Source organism: Oreochromis niloticus, linkage group LG23 (assembly GCF_001858045.2).
Source record: "Oreochromis niloticus isolate F11D_XX linkage group LG23, O_niloticus_UMD_NMBU, whole genome shotgun sequence".
NCBI classification, from domain to species: Eukaryota; Metazoa; Chordata; class Actinopteri; order Cichliformes; family Cichlidae; genus Oreochromis; species Oreochromis niloticus.
Genome location: NC_031986.2, coordinates 43,085,169 through 43,107,957, shown reverse-complemented (window position 1 = coordinate 43,107,957; position 22,789 = coordinate 43,085,169). Strand labels below are relative to the sequence as shown.

The 22,789-nt window shown below is 39.4% G+C and overlaps 2 protein-coding genes across 5 annotated transcripts; both read left to right on the top strand.

Annotated features, from left to right (window-relative positions):
• The first annotated feature begins 1,094 nt into the window (after positions 1–1,094).
• Positions 1,095–13,943, top strand: LOC106097068 (cytochrome P450 2J6). Of its 3 annotated transcripts, XM_025903114.1 has the most exons (10): positions 1,096–1,402; positions 1,490–1,652; positions 1,898–2,047; positions 2,130–2,290; positions 3,882–4,058; positions 4,179–4,320; positions 4,517–4,704; positions 4,801–4,942; positions 5,153–5,334; positions 12,983–13,943. In XM_025903114.1, exons 1-9 carry the CDS (start codon positions 1,199–1,201, stop codon positions 5,329–5,331), a joined length of 1,506 nt encoding a protein of 501 aa, XP_025758899.1. In that variant the 5' UTR covers positions 1,096–1,198; the 3' UTR covers positions 5,332–5,334; positions 12,983–13,943. The 3 variants fall into 3 exon arrangements, 2 of the variants coding, with proteins under 2 accessions (XP_025758899.1, XP_025758898.1); XR_002058272.2 differs by lacking the exon at positions 12,983–13,943 and having other exon boundaries at positions 1,095–1,402; positions 4,801–5,072; positions 5,153–5,291; XM_025903113.1 differs by lacking the exon at positions 12,983–13,943 and having other exon boundaries at positions 5,153–6,735.
• On the top strand, positions 7,180–13,776 carry LOC100690091 (cytochrome P450 2J6). Of its 2 annotated transcripts, XM_025903112.1 has the most exons (11): positions 7,180–7,198; positions 7,663–7,821; positions 9,683–9,924; positions 10,012–10,174; positions 10,270–10,419; positions 10,502–10,662; positions 11,518–11,694; positions 11,815–11,956; positions 12,166–12,353; positions 12,450–12,591; positions 12,801–13,776. In XM_025903112.1, exons 1-11 carry the CDS (start codon positions 7,195–7,197, stop codon positions 12,977–12,979), a joined length of 1,707 nt encoding a protein of 568 aa, XP_025758897.1. In that variant the 5' UTR covers positions 7,180–7,194; the 3' UTR covers positions 12,980–13,776. The 2 variants fall into 2 exon arrangements, with proteins under 2 accessions (XP_025758897.1, XP_019207044.1); XM_019351499.2 differs by lacking the exons at positions 7,180–7,198; positions 7,663–7,821 and adding an exon at positions 8,507–8,583.
• Positions 13,944–22,789: the final 8,846 nt, after the last annotated feature.

Here is a 22,789-nt window from a genome sequence, read left to right as displayed (position 1 = left end):
ATTATTTGGTGGCAACAGAACTTGGAATCGTTTTTTTTTTTTTTTTTTTTACTTCAGAGGCAGGACAAAACTTGCTCGATACGCAAACATGCCAAAGTTTCGCCTCGACTCACAGACGTTTTACATTGAAAGTTCCAGGTATTTTATTTAAACGGCCTATGTTTTATTTTGAAGTCAATCATCTACTTCCCCCGAGGGTCGGATATCCGAGTTGGGACGGTGTTTATCAGTTTTAAGTTGTGAGCGCAAGGTGCACATTACAAAGACACTTATTTGCTTTTAAACCCATATAACAGATAATGCAATTCATTAATTTGCAACATGAGCCAAAATTTTAATGCATGGCGATTTAAAAATTATTACACTCTATACTACCATCGTGTGCTGGAAAGTGGTACTACATTATGAATTTGGCCACGTTCTTAAAGCCCTTTTTTAGTAGGCTACGTTGTTCTTCCTTTGTTCCCTTTAGAGTTTTTTGCTTCAAATGAGCCATCTCAGCTGCTTTCCTGTTTCAACAACATGAAACAGAGTTAGTTTGTTAAATAAGGTGAAAAGAACACCACTGGCTTTCCCAGAACTCTTCTGAAATGAAAGCTTAATGGCAAATACAAACCAGGATACAGTCATTGGCCAGTCTTATCAAAGTTCTCAGAAGTGAAAACAGAATTTTAGTTTTGGTACATTTAAAAGTCAGCCTTGAAGAAACGCAGGTTTGACCATGGTTGGTTGTGCAAACATGTCTTTTTATGTTCATGTAAGGCTTTAAAAATCTCACATCTTCCACTCTGTCAAATGGCAAAACTACAAACTCATTTTCAAGATTCCAATGAGCAGTTTTTTTTCTGTGTATGTTATTGTTGCACCAAAGATAGCGGTTTTAAAGTGGTAAAAATAAGAACTGAAGTATTAAAGTTTGGCTATTTCTTATGTCTAATCACACCCTCAAGCCAAAAAGATTCTCTTCTGTTGAGCAACAATACTTGATTTTAGCATCCTAGATTAAAAATGTTTTTCACATCTTCTTTTCTCCATGAAATGAGGCCAGAGTTCAGAGTACACTTTATTTGCATTACCAAGTGATAGTAATACTGAGCTTCGCCCTCAGTGGACCGATAGCTGTTGTTGCCTACTCTCAGACTGAGTCATCTGTCTTACAGGAGAAATCGTACCCTCGTACAGTGACTGTATTTACAGAATGGATTCAATCATTTCTGTAATTGGAACCTATGTTTCCTGGGATCTCAAGAGTCTGCTGCTCTTCACTGCAGTTTTCATCATCACTGCAGACTATATTAAGAATCGTCGGCCAGCAGGCTATCCTCCAGGACCCCGGGGTCTACCAATTATGGGCAACCTATTCACTATAGATCAGAACAGGGCCCATGAGAGTATGACACAGGTACCTGTTAATCTTAAAATCTTACATATTAACTCATATTCTCATGTCAAGTCTTGTGTGTATCTTCTTTCATAAATCCTGTCCCAGTTAGCAGAGACATATGGAAATGTGTACAGTCTCCGGATGGGACAGGAATGGATGGTGGTTTTAAACGGGTTTGATATTCTGAAAGAAGCTCTAGTGACGCAGGGAGACAGCCTGGCGGACCGCCCGGACCTTCCTTTACAGATTGATAGAGCACACAGACTAGGTAAGGGTACTAAAGATCAACACAGACACAAAGTTTGAAAGTTTAAACTTTTAAGGTTTTTGGCCTTACCCAGAACCAGTTGTATTAATCTGTTTTGCCCAAAGACTCTCAGCTGTGATTGCTTCAAATTTAACTTTAAGAAAGGAGTTAGGGATAAGAATAGAGAAGTGGTTAAATAGTCCTAAAACACAACCTTCTTTTTTTATCATTGAGAAGTTTGCTGTCCCTGCTCTTCTTCTGGTCAGGTGTCATTACCAGTAGTGGAAACCTCTGGAAGCAGCAGAGACGCTTTGCACTTTCAACCCTTAGACAGTTTGGATTTGGCAAGAAGTCACTTGAATCTGTCATCCTGGATGAATTTACATATTGTGCAAAAAACATCAGAAGCTATAAAGGTACGAGCTTATTTCATGGCAACACTTTTAGAATGAACAGATTCACATAAATTTACATAAAAGTTTCTCCTCTATTGTGGAGGTAAGCCATTCAATCCACACCTCATCCTTAACAATGCTGTCTCCAACATCATCTGCTCCCTGGTGTTCGGCCATCGCTTTGAGTACGATGAAGAGAAGTTCATTAAAATGATGCAACTGTTTGATAAAGGATTCCAGATTGAAGGCTCCATTTGGGGACAGGTACAGCATTTAAAAATGCTGATCACATCCTAAATTCACGTGCCACAACTCTGCCATTTATTCCTTACTGGAATATTCTTTTTAAATGTCAGTGAATCTTTTTCATCACAGGTATGTAAAGTTTATCAATATTAAGTCTCCTCACTGCTAGAGGACCTTCGATCAGCTTCTAGGGGCGATCGTGGCTTAAGAGTTGGCAGTTTGTCTTGTAATTGGAAGGTTGCCGGTTCGAGCCCCAACTCCGACAGTCTCGGTCGTCGTGTCCTTGGGCAAGACACTTCACCCGTTGCCTACTGGTGGTGGTCAGAGGGCCCGGTGGCACCAGTGTCCGGCAGCCTCGCCTCTGTCAGTGCACCCCAGGGCAGCTGTGGCTACAATGTAGCTTACAGTCAGTGTGTGAATGGGTGGATGACTGAATGTAGTGTAAAGCGCTTTGGGGTCTATAGGGACTAAGTCAGGGGTGGGCAATCTCAGTCCACGAGGGCCGGTGTCCCTGCAGGTTTTAGATCTCACCTTGGGTCAACACACCTGAATCACATGATTAGTTCGTTACCAGGCCTCTGGAGAACTTCAGGACATGTTGAGGAGCTAATTTAGCCATTTAAATCAGCTGTGTTGGTTCGAGGACACATCTAAAACCTGCAGGGACACCGGCCCTCGTGGACTGAGATTGCCCACCCCTGGACTAAGTAAAGTACTATACAAATACTGGCCATTTACCATTTAGAAGCATATGTACTGAAGTGTCTGACATAGTAAAAGAAACACAGTCACCTTTTAGGCGAGTAATAATGTTCACAGAAAAGAGGTGATAACGAACAGGAAATTAACACTAAGCAGTGACATGCAGAGTAGGAGAGAATATCCAAAATGTATATATGAAACTATAAAGGTTTTATGTTGATGGACACATTTTTACAATAGCAATAAAGAAAAGCAATGAGCTGAAGTCACAATGCTTTAAAAAAAAACCACACACACAAAGACAAACGATTCCCCCAATCAGAACTTTATCTTTTAGGTTTTGTACTCACCAAAATCACAGACAGCAATGCTCAAATCCAAAGTCATGATGCTATATTCATCCTTTAGTCTTGTCTCTTTCTCTTTCTTTTTCTTTTGACTACCACTGTTTTATTTTGCTTGGTAAGCATGACTAGAAATCCTGCAACACCGTTGCCAAAAACCAAATTGTTGCTTAGTTAACAGCTTAGCACACATTTGCCACAAAAGGTTAGAAAGAACAAGTAATCTTTTTCCCAGCATGTGTCTCCACCATCAGAACTTTAAGAAAAAACATGTATTTTATTCAGTAAGCTGTAAAATGATTGAGTATGAGTTTGCAGTTAATATTCAATTCGTAAAAAAAAAAATTAAACAAAATTTTGGGATCTTTGGATCACAAAGTGGAAATATGATTTAATAAAACTCTTATAAAATGTCCACTTTGTTGGCTGAACCACCCTGAGCCTGGTTCTGTAGTATTAACCAAACTTTTGAATGGTGCTGTACTTTCCAGTAGTTTATTTAGACTGAGGCATGGCATTTGCACTAACATGAATGTATTGTTCCATTTTGTTTCCTTGTGTAGCTCTACAATGCATTTCCTGTACTGATGAGATGTTTACCAGGTCCGCATCAGAGTATCGGGCAGATCTGGAATGAAGTGAAGGATTTCATATGGGTAGAACTAAATGAGCACAAGAAAACCTGGGATCCCTCAGAAAAGCATGACTACATTGATTGTTACCTCAGTGAGATTCAAATGGTAGGAGATTAGGCTTAATTTGCCATCATAAATTGCCATGTATTTCAGGTAATACTGCCAATAAAGGCACTTTTTTATCATTTCCAGTGTTTTAAAATGTGTGTTTGCATGTATTTTCAGAATAAGGGGCAGGACAACAGCACTTTTGATGAGGAAAATCTGGTTATTTGTGTTTTGGATCTTTTCGCGGCTGGATCTGAAACCACATCCACCACCCTGCGCTGGGCTTTCCTCTACATGGCAAAATATCCTGAGATTCAGGGTAGGAGTATTGACCAGGCCCGGATAGCTCCCTGTTTTCTTAAGTGTAAACTTTACTATTTCCAGGTTACACTCAGGTTTTTAGATGTTTAACGTATTGTGCAGTGGTGCACAAATCTCTTTAATAATTAGCAGTGTAGCACTACGCTGTAATTTTCTTTGATGAAATACTGTTTTTTTGTGTGTCTTTGGCACAGAAAAGGTACAGGCTGAGATAGACAGAGAGATTGGAGAGTCCAGACAGCCATCAATGGAGGACCGTGCAAACCTGCCTTACACTGATGCTGTCATCCATGAGATCCAGAGGATTTCAAACATAGCTCCTCTTAGCGTGCCGCATGTCACCAACAGAGACGTCGAGCTGGGGGGATACGCAGTCCCAAAGGTCATTGCTCAAACTAGAGTCAAGTAAAACACAAACAAAGTTTATGTCATATTTCATTTTGTGTATTTTTGTATTTATTATTATTCCAATTTCCAGGGAGTTATAGTAATTGCCAATTTGACATCTGTGCTGTTCGACAAGAAAGAGTGGGAGACGCCTCACACCTTCAATCCAAATCACTTTCTGAATGAGGAGGGCAAGTTTGTGAAACGAGCAGCTTTTCTGCCTTTCTCTCTTGGTAAGGAGTGACTCCATCAGACATTTGATTAATATCTGTGCAAGTTTTTTTAGCAGCCTCTCCAAACATCCGCTGTAACGAAGATCTGCTGTTTAAGAGACGGTTGGTGAAGGACAAAAAAAGATCATAAGTAATTCTATTGAATCAGTAACTGATCTGTGCACAGTCATCCAAAGGAAATCTAGGACTAATGCCAGTGTCCTGTCTCAGGTAAGCGGGTGTGTCTTGGAGAGAGCCTGGCCAAGATGGAGCTTTTCCTCTTCTTCACCTCCTTCATGCAGCACTTCACATTCTCCATGCCTGCCGGGGTGAAGCCTGATATGGACTACCGCTTTGGGCTCACTCTGACACCGAAGAATTATGAAATCTGCATAACCCCACGTCATTAGAAACTGCCAGCACTTGCGATCTTATTACCAGTTCAGGGTTTAGAGAACATGACAAGTTTAATAGTTGATCGCATGTTTGATCTGAATTTCACAACACACCAGCGAAATTTCTCTTACCTCTTTAATAATAAGTGCATTATTTCCTTTAGTTATTTTTGTTAGTTACATCTGGAAGACAAATTTATCAATCAAATCAACCACTCCAAAAGTCAGAGACAGTACGACACCAACTGTCTGCCATCTATAATCCAGTTTGGAGATCGCCTCCCAGACGCCTTAACGCCCACTCATATTCTGGGGCATTTGACCTCAGGAAATCACACGATAGGGTGGGGCTAGGTTTCATGATGAGCTCACCCAAAACCTTGCCTGATTGTGACCCACACCCGTTTTCGCACCTTGGCTCGTGTGATTAGGTAGAGGATCATTAGGGGGTCCATTGTCCCTCTCGGTGGGTTACTCCCACAGGGCTTAAATCTGGGACTCTCCACCATTCAGTAGAACTGAAGAAGCTTCTCAGATGAGAGGTGAAACGTCTTCAAGCAACTTAACGAAGACTACGATGACCTGGATGACTGAGAACCTTCCCAGACATATCTTTCATGAATGCTTTTAGAAGGACTTGACAGTTTGCAGCAGCAGTTACAGAAATCCTGTCAATTTTATTACTCATCAAATCTGTAAAAGTGTTGTATGTTTCTAAGAATTGCCTGCATGATCTGAAGTTACCTTCTGTGTATTTTCCGTTTTTCTCGCCTTTTTGCCCCCCAGTTTGTTGTCTATGTAATAGTACTTTTGAGATCACCAGTTCATGTCTCACCATCGAGCTCTATAGCTTCTTTGTTTTTGGTCCATTTTTTAAGTCAATCCGTTTTTCTGTTTCCTTTCGCTGGACTTACATATATGTTATGCAGCTTTAATGGCCTAAAAGCAAAACCAGGAAACACAAAGTACACAAGATTAAAAACTAAACTACACACGAGGAAGCACACACACATGCAAAAGCAAACACAATAGACTCCAACAACTAAACACTAGAAAAAAGGGCAGGTTTAACAGGCATACTGACACAGAGAAGGCAGGACTATAAAAGAGGGCATAAAACTAATGGAAGCCATGAAAGAAAGAAAAAAATCAAAACGGGAAATACCACAATAGATGACTGAGGGAAATGCCTCATAGCAAGAAGGCACTGAGTTCAAATCCAGCATCTGAGTTTGCATGTTCTCACAGATTTTACGTAGGTTCTGTTCGGGGCATCCCGCTTCCTCCCACAATTCAAAGACATGCAATTAGTTGGGTTACTTTATCAGCTCACTTTCAAGACTCTGTCAAACAGTCTTTATGTGTGTATTACTACTGTCTGGACCAGGCAGAGGTGTTTGGACTTGGGAGACATGAGAACATGTATGGCATTAGGTCGTTTGAAGTTTGGCTATTTCTTTTATCTGATGAGATTGCATTTTAAATCAATCACAATAAATATCCGCTTATTTGACCTAGATGAGATGCAGTATTTACTTTATCTCGCTGTATTTGTTTCCTGGGATTTCAACAGCCAGCTGCTCCTCACGTTGGAGTCTTGGTTTTCTGTTCTTAGCTGAGTGGAATGGCACATAGTGTGGTCTTCTACTACTGTAGCCCATCCACATAAAGGTTCAACATGCTGTGTGTTCAGAGATGCTCTTCTGCATGCCTTGCTTGTGATTGGTTGCCTTCTGCATACAATTCAAAACCTGTACAATACCAGGACCATGTGGTGGGGATGAAATACTGGAGATGAACCTTTCACCAAGGGCATAAACTCCCCTGTACTAGGAGGCTGTACCCGCCAGGACCAATACCCCTGGAAATAAGAACAGAATGTGTGAGTGTGTGTGATATTACCATAACACACACTTAAACATACTTACTCCAGCTATAAAAAGTTTGCACACTGGATTCATTGCACTGATCTGTGTACTTTGCACAGATTTGTTCACAGATTTTACACATCTGTCCTTCCTAGTTTATAATGTTAATGTCTTTTTTAACCCTACTCTTCTAAATATTTCTGTTTGTATATATACAGTTGTGTGAAAAGGAACATTTTTACAGAATTTGCTGCAGACCTCTGGAAAACTAAGCACCCTAACCCTATGATTCAGGAACCTGTAGAACCATCTTTAGCAGCAGTAACTAATTTATATCTAAGAAATCATTTCCTATATATGTAATTTACAGTGTTTAGTTTACTGAGGTTGACGGGCATTTGTTTATGCACAGAATTCTTAAGTCCTTTGCATAAACACAGCATTTCACGCATTTACTTTTTCAACCATTCTGTTGTAGATTTGCTGCTGTGGTTGGGATCACTGTCCTGTTTCATAGGACTGACTTACAGAAGGTCTTACAGAGGAGTTCTTGGTAGACTCAGTGACTGTGAAGTGCACAGGTCCAATGGCTGCAAAGCACGCCTAAATCAAGTCCTCTCTACTACTGTGTTTGAAGGTTGGTATTTTCTCTTTTTGAAACATTCACTAAAAAATAGATTTAAATAACCTTTATTATCCATAATGATACACAGTTTGAACTTCAGGAAGTCATCTTGACAATGTCTGCACCCCTGAATGCATTTGCATCAACAAGGACTTGGAATGGTGCACCTTACGGTTAAAGAAAAAAACTATTTACCAGAAAATGTCAGGGTGGAATACCTTAAATAAACACTCAGTGGATTAAAGGTGGCGCTATCTATGTAGGTTTCTATTGAAAACACACAGTTTGGCCCAAATGCCTCATATAACCCATTTTCCTGTTGGTCCCCTGGATATCCAACAGGAACTAACTAAGCCTTCTTCTCAGATTTCGGAGAGTTTACGCCATTAAAAAGCACAGCAGGTCATACGACATAACAAGCTGGCGAAGGCACAAACTAAATCTCCGGTTGCTTAACTTTCAAAATCAAACTTCAGTTCGTTACCTTTTTTTTCGACATTGCCTGGGGAAAGGTGAACATAAATACGTATTGCAAATTTTTAAAAAAGTGCACGTTTAACATATTACTTAGAGGCCACCTCGAATCCAAGCCGATTATTTGGTGGCAATAAAACTTGGGATCATTTTTATACACCAGAGGCAGGACAAGAAATGCTCGATAAGCAAAGTTCCCACTGTTTTATTTAAACAACTTGTGTTTTATTTTGAAGTCAGTCCTCTACTTCCCCCGAGGGTCGGATTTCCGAGTTGGGACGGCGTCTCGTTATCTAGACGGTGTGTGAGTTTTAAGTGAGATTAACGTGAAAGCAAGATAGACGTTACAAAGACCCTGTGTTGCATTTTAATACCCATTGTTTAAACTCTGTATTGATGTTTAAAATTGCTTTATCTCACTTTTTATCAGGATTAGGCTGTTATAACCGTTCATACCAGTCCGGGTCGCTCATTAATCTTGCAGTTGATACATTGGCAACTTTAATCAAAGTTTTAATGCATTGCTTTATGAAACTGTACTTTTAATACTCTATGCTACCATCGTGTGCTGGAAAATGTTGCTACATTAAGGAAAATGAATTTGGCCATGTTCTTAAAGCCCCTGTTTTTGCACTTTGTACTTTGTCCTGCTTTTGTTCTCTTTAGAGTTGTTTTCCTCAAATTAGCCTGCTGCTTAAATTAATCTGAGTTGCTCTTCTGTTTGAACATCATGGCATGAAATTCACAACAGAAGGTGAAAAGAACACCACTGGCTTTCCCAGAACTCTTACCTCACCCTTACGCACACTATTGCCTGAAATGAAGGCTCAGTGGCAAATACAAACCAGGTTACACTGACAGATTTTACTGGCCAATCTCACCAAAGTTCTCAGAAGTGGAAACAGGATTTTAGTTTGGGTACATTTAAAAGTCAGCCTTGAAGAAATGCAGGTTTGACCATGGTTGGTTGTGAAAGCATATCTTTTTATGATCATGTAAGGCATTAAAAATCTCACATCTTCCACTCTGTCAAATGGCAAAACTACAAGCTTATTTTCAAGATTCAAATGAGCAGTTTTTTTTCTGTGTATGTCATTGTTGCACCAAAGATAGCAGTTTTAAAGTGTTTTTTAAAAAGTACTGAAGTATTAAAGTTTGGCTATTTCTTATGTCTAATCACACCCTCAAGCCAAAAAGATTCTCTTCTGTTGAGCAACAATACTTGATTTTAGCATCCTAGATTAAAAATGTTTTTCACATCTTCTTTTCTCCATGAAATGAGGCCAGAGTTCAGAGTACACTTTATTTGCATTACCAAGTGATAGTAATACTGAGCTTCGCCCTCAGTGGACCGATAGCTGTTGTTGCCTACTCTCAGACTGAGTCATCTGTCTTACAGGAGAAATCGTACCCTCGTACAGTGACTGTATTTACAGAATGGATTCAATCATTTCTGTAATTGGAACCTATGTTTCCTGGGATCTCAAGAGTCTGCTGCTCTTCACTGCAGTTTTCATCATCACTGCAGACTATATTAAGAATCGTCGGCCAGCAGGCTATCCTCCAGGACCCCGGGGTCTACCAATTATGGGCAACCTATTCACTATAGATCAGAACAGGGCCCATGAGAGTATGACACAGGTACCTGTTAATCTTAAAATCTTACATATTAACTCATATTCTCATGTCAAGTCTTGTGTGTATCTTCTTTCATAAATCCTGTCCCAGTTAGCAGAGACATATGGAAATGTGTACAGTCTCCGGATGGGACAGGAATGGATGGTGGTTTTAAACGGGTTTGATATTCTGAAAGAAGCTCTAGTGACGCAGGGAGACAGCCTGGCGGACCGCCCAGACCTTCCTTTTCAGACTGATATAGCACATGGATTAGGTAAGACTACTGTAGATCAACACAGACCCAAAGCTTGAAAGTTCAAAGTTTTAAGGTTCTTTTTTGGTTTCTTCCCCCTCTCTTTTTCTGGTCAGGTGTCATTACCAGTAGTGGAAACCTCTGGAAGCAGCAGAGACGCTTTGCACTTTCAACCCTTAGACAGTTTGGATTTGGCAAGAAGTCACTTGAATCTGTCATCCTGGATGAATTTACATATTGTGCAAAAAACATCAGAAGCTATAAAGGTACGAGCTTATTTCCTGGCAACACTTTTAGAATGAACAAATTCACATAAATTTACATAAAAGTTTCTCCTCTATTGTGGAGGTAAGCCATTCAATCCACACCTCATCCTTAACAATGCTGTCTCCAACATCATCTGCTCCCTGGTGTTCGGCCATCGCTTTGAGTACGGTGAGGAGAAGTTCATTAAAATGATGCAACTGTTTGACAAAGCGCTCCAGATTGAAGGCTCCGTTTGGGCACAGGTACAGCATTTAAAAAATAGTAATCAGATCCTAAATTAATGTGCCACAACTGTTAAATGTATTTGTTACTGTGATACAATTTATAGTAATGTCAGTGAATGATCTTTTTTGGCACAGGTTTGTAAAGTTTATCAATATTGTCCTCTCACTACTTGAAGATTATGTACTGAAGTGTCTGTCATAATCAAGGCCAGTCACCATTGAGAGGTCTTGGAGGTAACTGTAGATGGTTTATGTTAATGCACATATTTTTCCCAATTGGACAAACAAAACATGCGATGAAGTCACAATGCTTCACAAGAGTGTAGGGATCAAAATAAAGGCAGAATCTGGAGATGTTCTGATCATCTTCTAGACATATTACACACACATATTACAGTATGAGGGCATGTTTTGGACATTTAAGTTGCAACAGTGTTTCAGTCATTTACAAAAACACAAAGACAAACGAGTTTCCCAATCAGAACTTCACCTTTTGGGTTTCATACTCAGCAAAATCATTGACAGCAATGATCAAATTCAAAGTCATAGTCCTGCAGTCGTCTCTCCTGTTTTCTGTGAGCACTGCGCCAACAAACCACTATATATGATACTTGCCAAAAACCGAATTGTTGCATAGTTAACAGCTTAGGGCACATTTTCCACTTGCTACCCTGTCAGAGGTTACACCTTTGTTTTTTTAATTACTTTACACATAGACATAAACAGATTACTTTCGTTTAGACCCCCTACCGGTTACGGTAGATGACTACCCCTCCCTGAGCCTTGACTGGTGCTGCATTTTCAGACAGTGGATTTAGAGTGGGGCATTTGCACTAACCTAAATTTATTGTTCCAATCTGTTTCCTTGTGTAGCTTTATAATTCATTTCCTGTCCTGATGAGACGTTTACCAGGTCCGCATCAGACTGGCAAGCAGATGTGGAATGAAGTGTTAGATTTCATACGAGTAGAGCTAAATGAGCACAAGAAGACCTGGGATCCCTCAGAAACACGTGACTACATTGATTGTTACCTCAGTGAGATTCAAATGGTAGGAGATTAGGCTTAATTTGCCATCATAAATTACCATGTATTTCAGGTAATACTGCCAATAAAGGCACTTTTTTATCATTTCCAATGTTTTAAAATGTGTGTTTGCATGTATTTTCAGAATAAGGGGCAGGACAACAGCACTTTTGATGAGGAAAATCTGGTTATTTGTGTTTTGGATCTTTTCGTGGCTGGATCTGAAACCACATCCACCACCCTGCGCTGGGCTTTCCTCTACATGGCAAAATATCCTGAGATTCAGGGTAGGAGTATTGACAAGAGTATTGGCACTCAAGGAACACTGTGGTTATAATTTCTTAAGTGTAAACTTTACTATTTCCAGGTTACACTCAGGTTTTTAGATGTTTAACGTATTGTGCAGTGGTGCACAAATCTCTTTAATAATTAGCAGTGTAGCACTACGCTGTAATTTTCTTTGATGAAATACTGTTTTCTTTTGTCTTTGGCACAGAAAAGGTACAGGCTGAGATAGACAGAGAGATTGGAGAGTCCAGACAGCCATCAATGGAGGACCGTGCAAACCTGCCTTACACTGATGCTGTTATCCATGAGATCCAGAGGATTTCAAACATAGCTCCTCTTAGCGTGCCGCATGTCACCAACAGAGATGTCGAGCTGGGGGGATACGCAGTCCCAAAGGTCATTGCTCAAACTAGAGTCAAGTAAAACACAAACACAGTTTATGTCATATTTCATTTTGTGTATTTTTGTATTTATTATTATTCCAATTTCCAGGGAGTTATAGTAATTGCCAATTTGACATCTGTGCTGTTCGACAAGAAAGAGTGGGAGACGCCTCACACCTTCAATCCAAATCACTTTCTGAATGAGGAGGGCAAGTTTGTGAAACGAGCAGCTTTTCTGCCTTTCTCTCTTGGTAAGGAGTGACTCCATCAGACATTTGATTAATATCTGTGCAAGTTTTTTAGCAGCCTCTCCAAACATCCGCTGTAACGAAGATCTGCTGTTTAAGAGACGGTTGGTGAAGGACAAAAAAAGATCATAAGTAATTCTATTGAATCAGTAACTGATCTGTGCACAGTCATCCAAAGGAAATCTAGGACTAATGCCAGTGTCCTGTCTCAGGTAAGCGGGTGTGTCTTGGAGAGAGCCTGGCCAAGATGGAGCTTTTCCTCTTCTTCACCTCCTTCATGCAGCACTTCACATTCTCCATGCCTGCCGGGGTGAAGCCTGATATGGACTACCGCTTTGGGCTCACTCTGACACCGAAGAATTATGAAATCTGCATAACCCCACGTCATTAGAAACTCTGATATAGTTCAGAGTTTCGAGAATATGAGAAGTTTAATAGTTGATCGCATGTTTGATCTGAATTTCACTACACATCAGTGAAATTTCTCTGCTTTCTTTAATAATAAGTGCATTATTTCCTTTAATTATTTTTGTTAGTTACATCAACATCATTGTCTCCATACCTTCTTTGTTTTTGGTCCATTTTTTATGTCAGTCCTTTTTTCTTTACCCTTTTCTTTCTGCTGGACTTAGATATATATTATGCAGCTGAGGAGAGGACAAACAGGTAGTCTGGGTGTCCTTTAATGGCCTAAAAGCAAAACCAGGAAAGAAAAAGTACACTATAATAAAACCTCATCTACACATGAGGAAACACAGAAGCGCTAAAAATCCAGAATTTGAAAGTTTCAACAAGCACCAAAACTATAAATATTAAATAGGAACCAAATTGGCAGCTAAATAGGGCAGCATGCACAGTGGTTAGCACTGTTGCCTCACAGCAAGAAGCCACTGAGTTCAAATCCACCATCTGAGTTTGCATGTTCTCACAGTCTTTGTGTGGGTTCTGTCCAGGAGCTCCTGCTTCCTCTCACAGGCCAAAGACATGCAGTTAGTGGGGTTAGGTGAACTGGTGATTCTAAATTGTCCATAGGTTTTCAAGACTCTGTCAAACAGTCTTTATGTGTGTATTACTACTGTCGTACATACTGAGAAAAATGAGAACATGTTTGGCATTAGGTCATTTGAAGTTTGGCTATTTCTTTTATCTGATGAGATTGCACTTCAAATCAGTCACACCCAGTAGCAAGTTAGATTCTTTCACGTTAAGCAAGATCTTCTTAATTTTAGGATGACTGATTAACAGTCTTTGGCATTCTTTTAGAAAGAGTTCAGAGTGAACAGTAGTTCCTAAGTTATATTAAAATGGAAAACAGGAGTTATTGCTCCAATAAAAATCAGCTTACTTGACCAAGATGAGATGTAGTATTTACTTTGACTTGCTGTATTTGTTGTATAGATTCAGTATTTTCTGTAATCAGATCCTGTCTTTCCTGGGATTTCAGTAGTCTGCTGCTCTTTACTACAGTTGTCATTGTCATAGCAGACTACATCCAACACACGTATAAAACTACATACAGCACACACATTTAATTTTGGTGAGTCCATGGAAGTTGGAGTCTTGGTTTTCTGTTCTTAGCTGAGTGGAATGGCACATGGTGTGGTCTTCTACTACTTAAAGGTTCACCGTGCTGTGTGTTCAGAGATGCTCTTCTGCATACCTTGCTTGTCATTAGTTGTCTTCTGCCTACAATTCAAAACCTGTACAATGTCAGGACCATGTGGTGGGGAAGAAATACTGGAGATGAACCTTTGACCATGGGCATAATCTCCCCTGTACTAGGAGCTGTAGCCCATCAGGACCAGTACCCCTGGAAATAAGAACAATGTTTGAAAGTGTGTGATATTACCATAACACTGAGCTGTGTACTTTGCACATTATGTTCACAGATTTTGCACATCTGTCCTTCCTAGTTTATAATGTTTATTTATTTTTGAACCCTACTCTTCTAAATATTTCTGTTTGTGTTTATATAGTTGTGTGAAAAAGAACATTTTCACAGAATTTGCAGCAGACCTGTGAAAAACTAAGCGTACCCTATCATTCAGGAACTTGTAGAACCATCTTTAGCAGCAGTAACTTAGTCATTTTATCTGAGGAATCATTTCTTACAGTGCTTACAGTTGGCAGGCCTTTGTTTATGCACAGGTTTCTAAAGTCCTGTGCATAATCACAGCATTTCACACATTTACTTTTTCAACCATTCTGTTGTATATTTGCTGCTGTGGTTGGGATCACTGTCCTGTTTCCAAACCCAGCTTCAGCCAAGCTTTACCTGTTGGGCAGAATACCTTACTTTCTCATTTCTTTTAGAGCTCATTAACTGGTCAGAGACCAATAAAGTTAAATTATCGTGAAGTTAAGCAATAATTCTGCTTTGATAGAGCTGTAGGCTGGATGCAGTTGTTGTTTCCAGGATCATCTTGGAGAAGGACTTTGTAGGAGAATATACTTTGTATTGTGAAGATTGAACTTCTTCCATCAGGGGCAGGTGTGTTGTATTCATCAGTACACATTTTTATTTGCCTGTTTAAGACTGTGGGTAGATTTTCATCTATATTACACAGTAACAACAAGAAATCCAGGTCATTAAAAATATAACTGCAGTTAATAATAGTTTTATATAGCACCTGGAGCTGGACTGAACTGATATACACTACTCCTCATGGCACACCCGTCTTTGGATGAGAGGAGATAAGAGTCCCATCAAAATATCAAACAAAAATGATCAAAAGAAAAAAAGATTAAAATAAAAGATTAAATATTTGCATCTAAAATGCTAAAATGTAGTCTTGTACAAGTGATGTACAAGAAAAACAGTGAAGGAGTACATAAATATTATACATAAGCCAATGTTATTTTTACTTTCCGCTATTCAGCACCGTGAAAATCAACACAAAAAAACGCCTGCTGTACCTCCAACTTCAGTACAGCCTGTTTTTTTCTTAGCTTGTAGTAATTTAACTGGATTTTATAGCACAATGTAAATTGAAATACTAACTCTGTAAAACACACTGTCCTCAGTACATCAGACAAAACTAGGCAATCATTCTGGTACCTTCTTTGTTATCTGCACTTTGGTGCAAATTCTCAAAGCTCTCTCAGTTAAATCAAAACCCAAACTGTAATTCATCAAGCCCAAGGCTTTTGTGTCCTCAGCTGTCTGCTGCTAATAATATGCTAGCAGACAGCACAGCCTAACAGGCACAGTATGAATGTGAGTATCATTGGAGGAATTTTGCTTTTAGTGGAAGAGTGCTTTGAGTGCTCAATAAGAAAAAGCTGATGAATGCCATTCAATTTAACACAGCTGAGTTCAGTTAACTGCATCTTGACTTTGACACATAAAAATACCTAAATATATAACAAAAAACAGCCTTTAAGTAAGAGAAAAGATTGAAAATGTTAGCTGTGCTTTCAAAGTCAATATACATAGAATGGAGGTCTGAGCTGTTAAGTTTGTGTGCTGGTACCGTCTGTATGTTCAGCACAATCGTAGCATCAGGCAGATAGCTCATCTGGATGATTCAGTTGGAACAGAGATCACGGTTTGTGGAAGGAAGTGAAAGATTTGCCTTCTGGTGGACTCTTTGGTCCCTCTCGCTAATACAACACCTAACCAACTTTCACAAAGAGCGCTAGTATTTGTTCTGGTAAACAGAACATAATTATAAACATAGAAAGTAAGTACTAATAAATAAGTACTAATTTAATATGAATGAATGAATTAGGAACATGGTCAAGGTTATTTGTCAGTCTCCAATTCACTTCTTAAAAACTATATTAGATTTATTGAGAAGACAGGAAAAAGAGTCCATGTGTATTATAGCTTTAACATCGGTAGTGTTTATATTCATAAAACACTACCGATATATATTCAGCCTCAAAACTCACCTTTTTAATTTAGCTTTCACCTGACGTTTATTTATTTTATGCTTATTTATTCTATCCTGTTATTCTATTTATATTATTTATTTTATCTTTTTACCCTGTATATATCCTTATTGGGTCATATCTCCAGTGTTTCCTCGGAGGGGGCTCTCTGCACCGGGGCTGTGATCGACCGTGGCTGCTGGAGCTCTGTGGGTCCTCTCAGCCTGGCTGGGGGGCTTCTTTGCCTCCCTCCTGCTGTGTGCCCAGCCTGGAGGCTGCGGTCTGTGACCGGCTCCCGGTGCAGACAGCTCCCTGTGATAGTGTTTCCTCACTTAGCTCATGCGTACCCAGCCCCATGTTAAGCACTTTGTGCTACATTTTTTGTATGAAAAGTGCTTTATAAATAAAGATTGATTGATTGATTGATTGATTGATTGATTGATTGATATATTCACATATTTATGTTCCGACTGAAGCTAGCTATTTTCGATTAAGTATGTTTGTTGTGTGCAACATGTAGCCACCTTGTTACTTGTTACTGGTTAATCTTGAAGGCTCAAGCTGAGCTTTTTTAATGTATACATGTTGTTGTTTTAAAATTAGATGTGATGACATAGGGATGGACATCACTGAAAAGTGATTTAATCTCACCCTTTCTTTGGGGGGAAGACGGTGTATCCAAAAGAAATCCCCACAGGCCCAACACACAGGGCCCCAGGCCAAATGCAAACCCAAGAAGTTTGTGATGTGATGCATCAGTGGTAACTGCTCCATCTCTGTTTGGTGGGTATTTTTCCCTTAGATTTCTATACAGTCTTTTTAGAACCACAGGACTCTCATCTACAAATCATTAGAAGGAATGCAGGTTCAAGACATGTCTGAATTGGTTCAGCTTTTCAGACCAGGAAGTAACAGTCCATCCATCTTTTCTTATAGAGTCTATGTGTGAAGCCTGAGAAATGTTTGGCCAGAAACTATTCCACCACTTTATGTCTTTCATGAAGCCTCTGACCTTCTCGCTGCCTCTGAAGTTCTAGAGTTCTGAAGATTAGAGCAGTTAGAGAGTTTTAGAGTGATATAACTTTTCAAAAGTTAAAAACAAGAGGAGAAATGTCACAATTAAATACTGGAACACCTTATTTCAAACAACAGCAAAAGACAACAAAACCGTCTGGAAGATAATTGGCGATGGGATGTGATTGCACACACACCCTTTTATCTGCGGAGGGGTTAGAGCTCTGCAGTGTGGCATGTGACCACCATGAACTTTGTTTTCATTTTCTGTGAAAGACAGGAAACCTGACAAAAGAATTAAATGAATGAAGCAAAATAATAATAATAATAATAATAATAATACTAGAGCTTTTATGCCTTAATTACTTTTATTCCAAAATAATAAGACAATAGTTGGAGCTTTAATGTAATAACAACAAAAGAAGAAAGTACTGGATTACTGTGTGGAGTTTTGTGCTGACACATCAGTACAATAGTGGAGAGTGGTACATATCAAAGTAACATCTACACTAAAAATGGACACAAAGTTTTGAAGCAGATTTTGGAATCAAAAAGTAGTTTGAATGAAAAGAAAGAAATGCCACAAACCTTTCTAATCTAAAGAAATAAGGAGTGAAGCTTTAAAGTGATAATTAAACTGGCTTACTGTGTCTTAAGAAAGATGCATTGGGGCTGGATTGAAAAGTCTGCATAATAAGGGTCAAATATTCATTTTACTTTCTTAAACTAATTACAGTTTCAAAGTAGTTAAACAAGGTCATGAAAAAAGGGCAGCTATGGGCGCTACAGTGATAAGAGAATGATATGCAGCCACACACACTTCTGCTCTGTTTGACTTTGAAGCCACATCACAATCACATGACTATTATATAGTTACAGCGGTTTCAGGGAAGTTTCTTGGTTTTGATATTCTTATTGTGAAAACCAATTGGTAACAGTATAAAATAAAAATACATTTTGCAATGCAGTTATCTGTCTGACAAAGGGCTCCGACACTATGTGGGCTTCTGACACGCAATGGTGTCGGCTTGAGACAGAGAAGAGAAAATGGCAGTTCACAGTGGATGTCTTCAACACATAGTCTACAATCTACAAGTGAAAGACAGATCATTAGATATTGCTCCTATTTCAGTGTGGAAACTGAACTGGATTTGATTTGAATTTTGACACCAGATTACCTAGCTATTAGATTACCAGTGGACAGTGTACATATTCAGGTTCTTCTGATCTTGACTGAACTTGTAACCATGACTTGAGTGAAGCAGTTCTCTCGAGTTACACTGAAGACACTGTAGTTTCCTTTTCCACTGAAATTTATTACACTGTAACTGATTGTGTTAAACATTTATTTTATAGGAAATTTAAGTCTTAATTGCCAGGATTATTCAGATAGGGAATGATTCAGTAGCTTATAGAAGCACCTTTAGCAGCAATAATTTAAAGTCATACAGAAAATTATTACTTCATCTGTCTCTCACATGACTGACAAGAAATTTTAGGCCTGCTTTACTTTGCAATTTTGCTGGAATTCATTGAGATTTTGGGTTGTTTTTTAATTTTTTTTATGTACAGCTTTCTTTAGGTTCTGTCACAGCATGTCGCTCAGGTTGAGGTCTAGAATTTGACTGGACCCTTTGCCCCTCTACCCCCCTACCCCCATGCTTGACAGTTGGTACGAGGTGCTGATGCTGTTTTTGCCAAACATTGCAATTTTGGTATTGTCTGTCCAAAGGACTTTGCTCCAGAAGTTTTGTGGTATGTTCAGATGCAACTTTGCAAACCTTAAGCTGTGCAGCCATGTTCTTGTTAGAGAGAAATGGCTTCCTCTGACAACCATTTCAAACAAACCATATCGTTTCACTCTGCATACAGTCCTGTAAAAATCTTATCACGGGATTGTACCCAAAAAAATCTATTTCCCTATCTCTCCTATTTGGAAAAGACAGCGCTTTCAAAAAATGTAATTAGTCAATGACACAATTTTACAATTTTGCCTCCATACATCACCACAGAGAATTTGAAATCACTGTGGTGATGTGTAGAGGACATTGTAAAAAAGTGTCAATATCCAAAAACTTACTGACCTAAGTGTACTTGGCAGGTGAGTGAGTGAGCCATATGTCGATCACCAGCAAACCCAAGCAAACAAACACTATCAGTCAGATAGCTGGTAATTTAAACTCTTGCTAAAACCAGTGGAGAGAGTCTTCAAGTGACGATCCATTTTCTGTAAGAATATTATGGTCCACTTATGAAATAACAGATGCTGTAGCAGCATGACAGCATCTAACCTCTTTACATGATCATCATCCCGAAATCATGTCTGTAGGTCCTAATGTACAGTAGCATCTCATATAGAAAGAAAACCCTGACAAAGATGGGTTATGCCAGATCTTTAAAGTTGAAGTAATAAGATGGTATTTGAAACTATACAACATATGTATGATGATTATATTTTGCAACGTTACACTTCATCCTACTTTAGTCACAACGTACAACCAATTATAATTCCTGGTGTAAATGGGAATAGACATTTTTAGGATCCATTTTTCAAATATTATAGGTCATTTTATTTAGTAATTATGGAACTTCCGAGAAGTGTTTCCACAAAGACTGAAATTGCCGCCTGTATACACAATTTGTTTTCTCTGTTTTACTGTAGAACCTCAGTATTCGTGTCTTGATGCATGCTCAATCATCCAGGTAATCCCAAACATTGATTCTGTTTATCTGGAAGTAGCATTTTCTGTTTAGTCACTTATCCAAGTGACTGAAGAAATCACTTGGATGAGCAACAAAACATTTCTCCCACTGAAAACACAACGTCCAGATGAACAGAATCAACTTTTTGGAACCTCAGTATTCATTTAGCGTAACTGTATTTGCAATATGGTTCCAGACTTTTTCTGTGATTGGATCTGATATTTCCTGGGATTTCAAAAGTCTGTTGCTCATAACTGCATATTATATTAAGAACTTGCTATTTTAACTTCCAAACAGAGAGAATGGAGATTCCAGGTATCAGTGTAGCAGATTGGAAAGAGGTAGCCTGTCCTGAACTAAGCCAAGTGATCAAATGCACCAAAATGCACCAAAATGCACCATTCTTTTTTTTTATTTGTAATGTCAAATTCCAGTTTCACATCATGAATTGTGTTTATTGACTTAGCAAAGATAATTTATTCTACTTAGAATGGAAATACTAACTCATAATTTACATGCATCAAGAAATTGCTAATTATAAAGCTAATTATAAAGTTAATGAAACTAGTCTGTAAAAATCTCATCTGCATTAAATAAAACCACACTCTTCATGAAGATGGTGAAAATCACTTAAGAAAATCAGTTAGCATAAATAGCAGGAGTCTTCTGAGTGCAGAGACTTTACAGGCAGTTGATTAAGTTTGTGATGGTAGGAAAAACAACAAGTAAATTAACAAGCAATTTCATTTCATTATAGACTGTCTTTCAGTAACTATTGAAGAAATTGACATATTATTTATTATTTTTTTTAGAACAAGAATTACTATAAAAGATAATCCTTGCTTTGATGCAAGCCACTTGTTAATTGTAATGTTGTTAATGCTTGTTAAAACAGCTGACCTGATTGGCTGCCTCTCTGGACTTTTTTGGGGGGGCGGGGTAACAACAATAACAATAATAATATTCATATTTATAACAAGGTGCAATAATAATTAATGTGCAATAATAATAGTGTGCAATACACATACACTTATATAATAATAAGTTAAGTTACTGTGTCGTGTCATGTTGTTTTGTGTTGTTCGTAGTGCCGATGTGGGACAGTTTTCCAATTTCATTGTACTATTGTACCATGTATGACCGTGCAATGAGAAAGATAAAGAGTTATCTTATCTTATCTTATCTTATCTTATCTTATCTTATCTTATCTTAATGTGTCTGTAGATACTGAGGTTGATGAACAACCCAAACACAGTACTATAAAAATTCCCATACATCCATTCTCTTCCGCTTATCCTTTTCGGGGGGGCGGTGGGGAAGAACCCCCAAACATGGGGAGAAACATGGGGAGAACATGCAAACTCCACACAGAAAGACCCTGGCCTGATGGTGGAGGTGAACTCAGGACCTTCTTGCTGTAATGCAACAGTGCTAACCACCGAACCACCTACTATAAAAATTAATTACTAATATTTACCTGTCAACAGCAACAACAGCCCTCATCTGCTTCAGCCTTGCTCCCACCCTCACCTGGTTCCTGTGCAACTCCACTCACTGTAACGGAGCATGATGTCAGACGGGTCTTCCTAGCAGTGAACCCCAGGAATGCTGCCAGTCCAGACAGAGTACCTGGCAAGGTGGTCAAAGCAGGTGCCCACCAGCTAACCCTCGTCTTCACCAGAATGTTCAGCCTCTCCCTATATCAGGTAGTCGTCCCGTCTTGTTTAAAATCAGCTGCAATCATCACAGTGCCGAAGAAGTCTCCCATCACTAACCTGAATGATTATCGTCCTATGGCCCTCACTCCGGTAATCACGAAATGCTTCAAGAGACTAGTCCTTCATCAAGGACCATCTCCCCCCCAGAACCCGACCTCTATCAGTTTGCATACCACGCAAACAGATCCACAGAAGACGCCATCGTTGTAGCTCTCCACTTTGTGCTGATCCACCTGGAGCAGCGACAAAGCTACATTCAAATACTCTTTATGGATTACAGCTCAGCTGTCAGTGCAATCATCCCGGATAACCTCATCACCAAACTGGTCACTCTTGCCCCCCTCCCTCTCACATGTGCCTGGATAAATAACTGTAAGACTTAGCCCCCATCTCTCCTCCACTTGCACGCGGAGCACCCTTGAGCCCCTTCCTGTATTCTCTCTACACCCATGACTGCAGTCCCACCCACAACAACAACCTTATCATCAGGTTTGCTGATGACACCACAGTAGTCAAACTAATCTCAAAGGGAGACGAAGCAGCCTGCAGAGAGGAAGTCCTGGAGCTGGCAGCCTGGTGTTCTGAGAGCAACCTGGCACTGAACACCAAGAAAACCAAAAAGATTATCATTGACTTCACGAGGCTCAGCACTGACTTAGCCCCCCTGTACATCAACGGTGAGTGTGTGGAGAGGGTCCACACCTTCCAGTTCCTCTGCATCCTCATCTCTGCTGACATCTACTGGACGGACAACATCATAGCAGTTGTCAAGAAGGCCCAGCAGCAGCTGTGCTTCCTGAGGGGCCCCAGGAAGCACAAACTGGACCCCAACCTGCTGCTGACGTTCTACTGCTTGTCCATTGAGAGCCTGCTGACATACTGCATCACAGAAT